The sequence below is a fragment of the Phoenix dactylifera genome, chromosome 2 (genome assembly GCF_051530095.1).
Source record: "Phoenix dactylifera cultivar Ajwa chromosome 2, Ajwa_hap1_PhDact_Kaust_v1.1, whole genome shotgun sequence".
NCBI lineage: Eukaryota > Viridiplantae > Streptophyta > Magnoliopsida > Arecales > Arecaceae > Phoenix > Phoenix dactylifera.
Window position 1 is genome coordinate 33,597,209 of NC_143191.1, and position 12,736 is coordinate 33,609,944.

Consider the following 12,736-nt stretch of genomic DNA (forward strand, 5'->3'; position numbering starts at 1 on the left):
TTAAAAAAATGTAGACCCAAATTCTTTTTATTTTTATACCTTGAGATTACTTATTTTTATTATTTTATTTAAATAAAACTTCTAAAATTCATATTTGGAGTTGGACTACCATTCCGTCGGGGACTGCCACGAATGATTCGGTGGCAATAAATCTCTCCTTAGCCAAATGTTGGGGTTTTATTCCATCTTACATCTCTAGTAAGGAAAAGCGCGTCGAACCTCAAAATCAATCAGTCCACGCAACCCCATCAATGGAGAGAAACAGGAACGTTCCATGTGAGATATAGAGAGACCGAAGAAGTAGATGAAGGGAGGTTGCGGCGCCAATGGGGAAGGCACCGACGCCAATGGAGAAGTTGATGCTCAATAGCTCCGACGACAAGAAGTTCTAGGTGGAAGTCTCAAAAGTAATCCAGTGAGAGATGATCGAAGATATGATCAACGATGGATGTGCATAGAAGAGCATGCGCCTTCCAACGTTAATGGCCCTGCTCTCGCCAAAGTGATTTTGAGTATTGCAAGAAACACCATGAGGCTCAGGAGGAGTTGAGATGGTAGGTCGGGTTGAGTTTTACTAATTCGGGTCTAACTTTTGTTTTATATCCGATCGAAAAGATTAAATTAAATTTGGATTCAGATAATAAATATATGTATCAAATTTGGGTTGGATGGCAAATGAATCCGAGTATGGTATTAAATATTATATCTTGAAGAGCTAATCAAGTTGAACAATTCATGCTTTGAAAAATTTATAGACGTTGAATACATGCTACAAAAATTGAATTATAAATAATAAATACTTGATGGTTAAATAAATAATAGTAATGGACTAAAAATTTAAACCACAGCTTATGCAAAGTATAAATGTCCAAATATATTTGGCCTTCAGTCTTGTTCCCGCATAATTTTCGATGCATCCACACCATCTTCCACCTCTTCGATGATATTTGATCCTGTTCATTTATTCATTGTGGTTCTTTATTGTCAAATTTTATACGGTCAGGACTAGGGTCTTGTCGCCATAGACTAGCGGGCTTCCAGCCTGCATCAAGGGCAAAGACAATAAAAAAGTAGCAAAACCAACACCACTGACATTAGCATCAAGCATCATTCATTTGAGCTATAATATGAAATTAAGTTACTTTTCCTAGAATAAACTCCTTACAAAAAATCTCTTCAACAAAAGGTAATTGAATCGAAAGAGGACAGACTATCTGACAGAAGATTGTGATTTAACCGATAGATGAAATGTCTTAACAATTTTTGCATTTAATGCAATTGATTCCAAGGAAACAAGCAAACAGCGATAATTTTCCCTCTATTTTTCTTATCAATCTGGGTCTATGATCCAGCCAGCCATGGTAGTTGAACAGGGAAAGGGATTCATCAACATAATACAGCCCTTTTGAGTCTATGAGTTTACATTTTTACAGGTGCAATGTTTGCTACTAGCTCGAACTATTTAGTTGATTCCAGACTTGTTCAACCAGATCGCAAGATAGAGAGGTTTTTAGGAAACTTAAATCAGTGTTCATAGATTAGGTTCAAAGATTGACTTAGGGAAAGAGGTCTACCACTTAATATATGTGCATCTCCATGTACAGGCCTTAAGCTACACTTCCAAACAAGAACCTCAATTCAAACAAATTAGAATTTAACAGTTTTATGAGACCAGACTAATAACTTCTACTAAACAACTTATTATAACTTTTTTGCATCAGGAAACCTAGATTTTAGCAAGTTGTTTAACAGTATGCATACCAACAAATAATTCTTTTGGTATTGAAAAAAATTGTACTGGTTGCTATCCTCATCCTGGTATCTCTGCTTCTGCTCACTTTTCCCCTTTCCACAAGAATACAGCATCAACCTCGTGCCCTTCTAACTTTGCCTTGAGACCTTTATGCAAGAAATATGCTGATCAACCGCTGAAGTTTTCTTTTTCTTGTTTCTCTCAGCACCAAAGGAGAACATGTATTTGAAGCTGAATAATTTGAATTAAAGAAAGCATTGGAGTTGCAGGAAAAGCTCAGGGAGATGAAACTGCTGTAAAACACAGACACCAAAGCGATACCTTTGCACTTATTTCTGGTGAAGGTTAACTAGGATTGCTGAGGCTAGCCACACTGCAGGAAACATCTTTTACGACCGACCTGCAATGTTCAGCTCCTGAAAAAGTTCTTGACTCTGAATCTTGATGATATAGGAAGACAAACAAGATCAACACTTCAAACAGAATGGGCACTCAATTATGTTTGTGTATTGGAAAGACCTAAGCATCATTTTATCCCATCTGTAATTAGCCACTCAGTACATTTGATCAACTGACCTACAACGAGCATCTCAAAAGTCTAGCTTGCATCATTACTAGCAACATCAGCAGTCAAGCGAGTCAACAACTCTAGTTAAGGTTACAGTTAACTCAACATTTGCACAAACTACAATTTCTGCTAGCTAACTGGTAGGTCATTGATTTAATAGGGCAACCACAATTACCTACTCTTATAATTCAATGGGAATGTAAAACTACTAGATGAATGGGAAACTCTGAAAGCAGAAGATGAAGTCAGGCAAATGGGGTTCAAATCCACTGACTTTAACAAGCTTGCCTAACCTCACACATATGCGCATTTGATTTGATTAGGGGCAATCATTGTACCATATAATAGTAAAATACAGATGATAAACAAAATTAATGCTGGTTTAACAAATAGGCATTTGAAAATGCAAATGTGCTTCTTAAGTTGCACATTTTTCTTTCTTCGAAAAAAGGTTGCACATCTTTCACAAAAAACAAACTATAGGACTTGATGAGAAGGAAATGAAGCATTTTCATGGAACTCTAGTCATTACTAGATAATCAATCACAAACTATACTAAAATATAAAGAAAGAGAGAAAACAAAAGAAAAGAGAAGTCGTCTGCTGAAGGATCATGCCCATCTCTACAATTAGACATTCAGAAAAGAAGCAAACATTCAAAGGATAACTGTGAGGACACTAGGCAAATGGAGGTCTATCCCAGTTTCTCCTCCATTAGTGGCTCCTCCCGATATCTTCATCCAATTTGGAATTGGATAACTGCTGGTATCTAAGTCTGCTATGCATTATGCCCATCTCTTCACGGAGGAACTCAGAAGGCGAAGCACATTTTTTGAAGCAGAAATGAGAGGCTACTAGGCAAAAGGAGGTTTTATCCTGGTTTAACTATACCCCTCAACTGATGGTCCCTCATGATATCCTTAGCCAGTTTGGATTTTAGGCAATAATTGGAATATTCATATCTGTGGTGTTAAAGCCTAGAAGTACGCTAGTTTGGAATTCTCTCGCTTGACAGAACTGAGTTGACTTGATGGCTCATGAATGATTTGGTATCATGGATAAACAGGCAGGATACAACATCCTTTTTTACATGGGCAAGCATAGGAAACTTCATATCAACTAGTGTCTTCAACACTTACACCACTGATCGACCATTATGATCTAAGCTTTGATACCAAACTTGACACCAGCATTTGGAAAGGACCATCTCACAAGGACTTACACAAGAAGCTGTCAAACCTCTGCTGGAAATCATCGAGGAATAAGCATGGGGCAAGTCTCAACATTATGCAATAAACTTTTTTTAAAAAATACTTGCTTCAAAGGGTTGATAATGTACAAGACCAAAATCCACAAGTCCAAACTAGAATTTGGTTCAGGTGTACCTAAGGAGGCATTCCTACAGTTAGATTCCCTTGTGGATGAGAACAGCAGGATATCCAAATCTATAGTTGCTAATTCATTATTCTTTTATGTAGCCACCTGAATAATTAAAACTTGGTCCCAACTTCATGTAATAGTTTTAAAGGTCCCTTGAGAAGAGAACCTTAATTGATTTCTACGGCACATACAGATACAATTAAACTAGCGAGGTTTTAAATACCATTGGGACATTGGGTAATTCCATCATCCCCGGAGTCAAGACAGGGCAGTCTCAAGTGGCGGGATGGTACAAGTCAAGAAATGTATCAGACGGGATGGAACATCCACCTTCTACGAAGGGTTTCTTGTTACATGGAAAAACCAGGATGGCCTCTTCCCACAGTATTTCAACAAATAGGATAATATGTATTAATGTGTCTGTAAGACATGCAAATTATGCGTCACCATTGAAAGATAAAAAATACCAGATACAACATTCACTAGTATATTTTTAAGCTAATAATAACGCAAGGCCCTTTTCCTAGCATGCTTTATGGAAAAAGCTAGGAGTTTGCATCAAGATTCTTAATCTATCTTGGAATGAAGACATTGGGCTCTACTACCCTAAAGGACCAAGGACTAGAACAAGATTTGATGGGAGGAATGATAAATATTTTGTGGATCATAGTGTGAAATAGAAAAGGGAATGGGGGAGCACATTTGCAGCTAGGAAATGAATTCAACACCATAATTCAGTTATCTCTGCTTCCAAGCTGTCAGCATGTTAATATAGGGAAGGGTCAATGTTGTCCTGTTATGCTACTGAGGAAGGTGAATAGACAAACAATTGTTGATCAATAGATAAAATTGAAAGAAAAAAATGAAGGGATAAGTAAGTCACCTAAACAAATAAGTCTATTAGGTAATGCTATTAAATTAGAGGGTGGGCCTTAGTACAACTGTAAGGTTGTTCCATTATTACCTAGGTGTCACGGGATTGAAATATAGAAACAACCTCTCTACATGCGAGAGTAAGCTGCATACATCTGACCCTTTCCAAACGCACAAAGGCAGGAGTCTTTGCCCTAGGATGCCCTTTTTAAGTATTGCAGTCAATTTACTACCAATATGACTGAACAAACTAGAAGAAAATTCTGTACAAGTTAAAGCTCCAAATAGATGTACTAATAACCTAAAAAAGAAAACTAATAACATTTTTGCAATTAACTCTAAAAGAGATACATTATAAAATAAAAGTCTTAATAAACAGTACTTCTATTATGCCTCCAAATTAAAGAGCAATGATTTTACCAAAAAAATAATAATAAAGAGCAATGAAACTGGATATATAAGACTCTAAGATTGTAATGGAATTCATGATCTACTTAATAACAATACAGAATTGATTATAATTGAAAAGAAAATCCTTATGGCTCAAGGATGCATATCAATATTTTAAGCACTCCATTGTCCAGTACCTTTTCTGATCATGGAACTAAAAATTTCTAGGTATGTTTTATAGCTAATTTAAGGCTCTTTCTAATATGCCTTTCTGATGCTTGACAAATTAAGGTCCAAATTTTGATCTTATAATGTTGGGTTGGTCTCTCAAATATTGTTATTGAAACTCAGAAAAGAAAGAAGCCAGATGTTTGCAAAGTTAACGAGAGTTATGTAACTTTAAAAGATTGCAAATAGATCCAGATATTCAGATATAGATCGGATAGATATTTATGCATATCCGTATCTATTTTTCTTTGACGATATGGATACGGTTACAGATATTAGTTGGATACTCAAAATTGTATCCACATCTGAATATGTGGAAATGGATCCGGACACATATTACCTAATGCTAGAAAAAGGCTAATTACAAGTTATCAAAACATCTTAGCCTTAAAATTGAAATACCTTCCCCCCACCCCTGTTCTCGAGTCTTGACAATAGCAAGCTCCTTTCAAGCAACTGACAGGTAAAGCATAAGATGTTTGCCATTTTATGAAAATGCCCCAACACTTCAGTGCACGTATGGTTCAATAATTCAAGACAGCATTGCAGGCTAGCTCTTCAACCTTTGCATTATTAAACAAACCTTTGCCTGCTATTGCTTCTAAGTCAGCCTACCAATGAAACTTAGAGGCAATTGAGAGCAAGCAAAGCTTCTAAGTTCCGCACAAAATGCTTGAGGAATAGCAAATCTGTGACAATCAGCAAATTCATCATAAGCACTCTTTCTGCACAAATAGAAGAAATAACAAAGACACCCGACGAATGGCACCAGAATTATACTGATCAAGTGTTACTATTAAAAAATAAGCATTGAACTTTTCTCCTTTTTTTCTGATTAGAGGTCAAAACAAGCACCAACCATAATGAAGCAAGTAATCATCAAATACGGCACAATGACCGACGTTGGTAATAAAATAATATGCTCTGAAGAATTTTTGTCATTTGCAAAATTAAATAGACACCAGTTGCAACACTGAATCCATCAGATTTTACATTAGCATATCAGGATCGTCAAAGAAAATCTATTCTGAAATCCATCTCCTGATTTAGTATACAACCAAAGGATGATGACTTGCATTTGAATATATACTTACATGCCTTTGTGTTGCAAATTTTGAGGTTGGATGATTTTGGTGAAACTCTTTGCTAGCCTTTTACGCATTCCACCTGGATTGTCAAATCTTCAATCCCAGCTTCATGTAATAGTTTTGAAGCACTTCTCAGAGCAGAAGCCTTGTCAGTTTCCGCCAACACATTAAGATGAAGAGTACCAACAATGTCCGTATTTGTGAAGTTCCAGACATGCATGTTTTGGATGCCACACACACCCCTAATCCTCATAATATCATCTATAGCTACTTTCAGATCCTGTTCATGAGCTCTAGGTATTCTTTGTAGCAATATTTCAGCAGAGTTCCTCAGTAATGGAATTACAGAAGATACAATCATTACTGAAATAAATATAGAGCATGCTGGATCTGCTACAAGCCATCCCTTGTATTTAATAAGAAGGGTTGAAATTACCACCCCAACACTTCCCATTGTGTCAGCTAGAACATGCAAGAAGATCCCTTCCATGTTATGATCAATGTGATGATGATGCTTTTGCATATCACTAGATGATTTTCCTTGAACTGATGATTCCTCTGTATAGGAGTCGCAATGAGCATGGTCCAAGGTCTGAGACAAGTCCAGAGGCTCTTTACTACTACTGCTTTCTTTCTCAACATGAAAGTCATTGTGGGCATGACCTTCAGAACAATGATTCTGAGAACTTCTTGAAGAGTCATCAAGCCTTTGATGAAAATGAACTTCAGCATGATGGAGTTGATTGGTATGACTATGTTCATGACTGTAGGAATTCTTGCCATGTTCATGACCATGGCAGTGACTGGTATCATTCCCATACTCATCATTGTGACTATGAGGAAGACCATCATGATTGCAACCATGATGTTCATGACCACCATGAGAATGTCCATCAGATGACTCACAAGGAACCCCAACATACTGGTGATGCACAGACCTCGCTTCTCCCTCATGTATGTGTTGATGGTGCTGGTGGTGATGATGAGAGTGGGAATGAGAGTGTGAATGAGAACATGTGCTGCCACCACCATGTGCATGATGATGCTCCTCATGGAAGAAAACCAGACCCACCATGTTCACCACAAGTCCCCCAATCGAAACAGCCAACAAGCTATTGGTCGAAATCTCCTGAGGATCAAGAATCCTCTCAAACGACTCCAGAACGATAAGCACACCAACAAGGACCAAGAACACAGCATTAACATATCCCGAAAGCACCTCAAACCTACCTCTACCATAATTAAACTGACTGTTTGCAGGCAACCTTGAAATATACGAAGCATATAACCCAATTGCCAGGGCAGCACAATCAAACAGCATATGACAAGCATCTGATATCAAACCAAGGCTATTACTCATAAACCCAGCCACAAATTCCACCACCATGTAGGCCGTGTTAATCAGGAGGAAAAAAGCAATCTTGCGGGACTTTCTTTCACTCAGAATGTGCCGAATTGGTTTCATGATCATGGAATATAAAGATTCCCGATAATCCGAACTTCCTAGCTCCACATAATTCAAAGATGAGGAACCCAATTCCCTTACCGAAATCCACAACAAGAAGCCACAGAAAAGAAAACCGGGAAGAGAGAGCTTGGGAAAGTAGAAGAGCTCTAAGACAAGAGTGCAACAAAAGGTTACCATGAAATCCCGGCGGAAATTTGCACTGAATCCTGCCTTCTCGTCGCCATAGTTCTCAGCCAGAATCACACCAAAAACGACTGTATTTATCAGCGGCCATCCCACGCTCATCACCGATACCGCACTATCGTCGCCCTCGGCCAGGAGAAAGCTAGCCAATGCCGGAAGGAAGAGGATAGCAGTGGTGAGGGCGAGAGTGAAGAGCCGAACCCGTCTCCCGCCCAATTGCCTCAGGGAGACCCAGTAGGAGGCGGCTCGCTCGTGGTACGCAAGGAAGCCCGCAACGAAAGGGAGCAGCATGGGGGCGACCCGGGCGCATCCCTCGGTGGGAGGAGGGGAGGAGGACAGAGGGAAGCAGCCGGCGCGATCCCAGCTGAAGGAGAGGAGGGAGACGGCGATGACTAGGGCCGCGAGGCCACGGATCCGATGGCCGCGGCGGGTAGAGCGGGGGCCGGCGAAGACGCGGGGGTCATCGGAGAGGGATTTGGCAGCGAGGCCGCCGGCGAGGTCGGCGAGGATGGAGGCGCCGGCGCCGCAGTATCGGAGGGCGTGGAAGCGGAGGAGAAAGACGAGGGTGAGGAGAGCAGACTTGGCCGCTAGGGGGCGGAGAAGGGAGAGGGAGGAGAGGGGTAAAGTAAGGGCTTTGAAGGAGAGGAGGCGGGGGAAGTTGGGGTCGGTGGGTGGCGACGAAGGAAAGAGGGCGAGGGAAAGGAGGGAGAGGGCAAAGGAGAGGAGGGAAACAAGGAAGGAGAAGGGGAAGAGGGAGAAGGAGAAGGGGGTGGAGCGGATGAAGGGGAGGAGGGAGTAGAGGGAGCGGAGAGAGAAGAGAGCGAGAAGGAGGGAGGTGGCGGAGGAGGAGGTGGCGGAGGAAGAGGAGTGGCGGCGCTTGGAGGGGGTGGAGGCCAAGGCGGTGGGGGTGGAGATGGAGGAGGGGGTGACGGGGGCGCCGGGGAAGGGAGAATAGATGCGGGGAACGGGGATGGGGATGGGAGGAGGAGGGGCGACGGAGAGGCGGAGGTGGCGGTGGGAGTGGTGGGGGTGGTGGTGGCGGTGGCCGCTCATGACAGCCGAGGAAGCGAGATCCGGCGGCGGTTGGGGCTGGTGGGTTTAGCCTTTAGAGATAGCCTAGTTAGACCAGCGGCTAAAGCCGAGTGCAGGATTTGCGATTCAAAGTGCATGCTCCGGTCTGTCGGCAGCCATCGCAAAAGAGCCGGTTAGGGTGGTCAAGGTGTTGCCAAAATTTTATAAAAGAATTATATTACACATTTAATTTATGTGTAACATAAGTCCGATAGAATATTTTGTTTTTGTATAATAATAATACAAAGAGATTGGGTTATTTGAATTATTTTAATTTGATGAAAATAAAAAATAATCATCATTACAAAATGCTCAAGTAGAAACAAAATTTATAAATAATTTAAATAAATTTGGTATATCTGATATGAATGAGAAATAATATGGGTATTAGAGAGGAGAAAGTCGTGAAAGGAGAGAGAGGAGGGATAGAAAGAGAGCAGTGGAAATAACAAGTTGCAGATAAGTTTCCTACTAATTATTTTTTCTTAATGAAAACTCTACATATAAAATAGCTCCATTGTTCAATCACCTTAGTTTTTACAACTTGATAGGGTGGAGGTGCGCATACTATTGTACATCTAACATATGCATAATATATGTCCAAGTGGGAGTTGGCTATCGACTTTCATTTTTATTACCAATTGCATTGAATATTTTTTAAACATCAAAAATAGTTCCAACGCATATGGTGCACACTTTATAATAGAGAGCAATACGACATTATTGCTTGGGTTGCATTTAACTCATTTAAAGCATTTCATATAGTTTATTTTAGCCATGTATCACACTTTTTTCATTAACCATATGGTGCAAACGAAAAATATGCATTAAGTATAGCTAGATTTATGATTCTTTATATATTTAGTTAGGATAAATTTTACACTACATATTGTTTACTAAAAAGACACACATATATATATATTGTCCAATATATAAGAAAAAATTATTCAGAATGATCAAAACTAAAAGAGATTTTTATGATGAGAAACTTGTGCCATGGAAAACATAAGGTGGATAGAGCAAGTAAAAATGATTATTGAGGAGCGAAATAGGGAGAGAAATATGGTCGATGTAAGACTCGGTCTAAGGCTAGAAACTTATAATTAATAGAGGTAGAAAATTATCTTATAAATAGTAGAGCTGGTTAACAGAGCCCTTCCATAATCTAGTTTAGCTTTCCCCCATCCCCTCCATCTGAGCACACCACTATGCTATTATACAACAAGCCAATTTTGTTCTCATCCTTACATTTGTTTCTCTTTTTCGCCGTCTCCTCTAGCCAGCAAAATGAATCTCCACTCCCCCCCAACTACCATAGTTCATTGCTGAGAGCAACGAAAGGTGAAGTGATCAAGCTTGATTACAAATGTTACAACAGGCTGCTACCCATAAAGAATGGTGCAACTTCAACTGAATTAAAGTGTCTAAATCCAAATAAGAAGCCTCAACTTAATGAGACCAAATGATCAAGGAAGAGAAATTTTCTTTGCATCAAATTCGACAAAATGGCCCATTTCCTAGGACACTGCAGATGCCTTTCGTATAGCTCCTTTACTTTTTGATAAGCAAATATATAACCACAAAATGGCCCATTTACTTTTTGATTATTAAATTTATCCTCCACTCAAATTTATTAATGGAAATCAAAAGTTACGGGAGAAAACGTTACAATCCCAACACTCCCAAGACAGGGAAGTAAGGGAAAGATAAAGTAGGTACAGGAATTCAGATCAGGATCAAGGATTGACAAAAGTAACAATTGGAACCAGGAGGATAGATAAAAATAAGAATTGCCTGCAGATCTAAGTTCCTTCTAAAACAGATCAGATGACCTTAAAGCAACCTTGAGATATGCCCTTCCTTGCAGATTGCATAGGGGAAATCCAACAGTGCGATGACTGGATAAACATAGAATTGTTCAAGCAGGTCCAATTCTTCTGATATTGAACTGGTTTCGGTAGGGACTCATAACTACCAAGTGGAGGATTTGAAAGGTTAAGATCAAAATTGCATAACCTTGAAACAAAACCTATTCCCCTTATGAGTTATTTCCATTAACGAATTGTTCCAACACCCGTTAAATCTTTTTGATGGCAAAGCAGAGGCCAATCGTTAAAGAGATTAAGTCCTTTCAAAGTGATGGAGTTAGCTGAGGACTTCTTATTTTTTATTTGAAGATTCAACATATTCCTCAAATCTAATATTTATGGGTAGCACGGGCGAGTGCACCAATCCTCGAGGGCAATCAAGAATTTATATAATGCATGCGGGTCATGTGGGTGCAAGTCAGGCATGCATCATGCGCCTCGGAGAAATCATTTCTTCTTGAGCTTGCGAAATAAACATTCAATACTATAGCCAAAATATTAATAATTAGAGTTTTTGAATGCTACGAAAACCATCGTACAGATTAATTTTCTCAAAATAATGGTGATATGCACGGGGATGATGATGATGAAGACTCTCATATGGGAGATTGGTGATGTGCATGAGCAATGGAGTGGTGCAGTTTTCTTCCATATAATCACCCACCTCACATCAGATAATATGAGCTAAACCGCATCCTAATGATGATGATGATCAAGACTCTCATATGGGAGGTTGGTGATATGCACGGGGATGAGGATGTCAAGAATCTCATATGGGAGATTGGTGATATGCACTTGGTTTGGAACCATTTAGTTTTCTTTTTCTCGCATCTGTTCTTCTTCTTTCTTGATAATGTAACTCATCTCTATCCTCATCTCTATTGTAAATATGATTAATCTTCAATAAAAGCCGAGTAGCTTCCGCATCCTCAGAGCACGAAGGGAGTCATCGCGAGATGCTCCAACTGGAAAGCGTGACACCTTATTTGCTCCATGCCGATGCGCACCCACCCATCGCCATCCCCGAGTGCTCGGCAACAAAAAAGAAAAAAAAAAAAAAAAGTAAACAAAGGGTCCAGCAGCTGATTCTTATGCAAGTGAAGTCCACCTCAGCAAGCAACACAATGGTCGTCATTCTCTTTTCCTCCCCCAACATCCTGATCTAAGTTGTGCTTCCATCCGGATCAAGACTCTAAAGAGATGGTCTTCCCAATGTTTAGGGCTTAAAATATAAAAAGTATCTTATCATGAATTGGTGGTCTGGCTGATCCCTTATTCGTTTGGCTTGCTTTAGCATATATGCCAATATCCACGATGAACTTCTTGGATGTCTATTTTTGCTCTTAATTACTAAAGGGAGCCAATAATTGAGCATGGATTGGCGCATCAATGTAGATGTAACAATGCTTTGCTGTTTCTCTGTAATGGAACTTGCAATCAAGGCGCATTAGTCATAAGCACTTTTCTATAGTTGATCCAAATGATAAACTAAGATGGATCGGGATATCGCCATTCTAATGACAATGTAAAACTTATCCACCGCTGACAATATCCAAAGTTATGATTTTAATTTCATGATATTTTTTTTGCTAGGCATCATACACGCAGATATCAGCTTCTTAGAAAAAATATTTCTGAAAAAAATTCTTTCTATAAACCCAACGAGTCCCAGTAGTAACTTCGTGACATTATCTTTGTCTACAATGCTGGATGAGTTGGAACTAGTTTAACTATATATATACGTGTGTGTGTGTGTGTGTGTGTGTGTGTGTGTGTATAGAATTAGAATGTTGGTAAATACATAGACGAAGCGGAAATGTTTGATGTTTATCAAACATGCTCCTTGTAATACATCCAACTAAAAAG

General features: G+C 39.5%; 1 protein-coding gene across 7 annotated transcripts; it reads right to left on the reverse strand.

Moving 5' to 3' along the window:
* Positions 1 to 724: 724 nt before the first annotated feature.
* Positions 725 to 9,135, reverse strand: LOC148714723 (zinc transporter-like protein). Of its 7 annotated transcripts, none has more exons than XM_088716030.2 (4): positions 6,287 to 9,135; positions 2,075 to 2,153; positions 1,762 to 1,984; positions 725 to 1,042 (listed from the first exon to the last, which is right to left on the reverse strand). In XM_088716030.2, exon 1 carries the CDS (start codon positions 8,982 to 8,984, stop codon positions 6,339 to 6,341), a length of 2,646 nt encoding a protein of 881 aa, XP_088572156.2. In that variant the 5' UTR covers positions 8,985 to 9,135; the 3' UTR covers positions 725 to 1,042; positions 1,762 to 1,984; positions 2,075 to 2,153; positions 6,287 to 6,338. The 7 variants fall into 7 exon arrangements, with proteins under 7 accessions (XP_088572156.2, XP_088572155.2, XP_088572157.2 ...); XM_088716029.2 differs by having other exon boundaries at positions 2,075 to 2,169; XM_088716031.2 differs by lacking the exon at positions 2,075 to 2,153 and having other exon boundaries at positions 1,762 to 1,899.
* Positions 9,136 to 12,736: the final 3,601 nt, after the last annotated feature.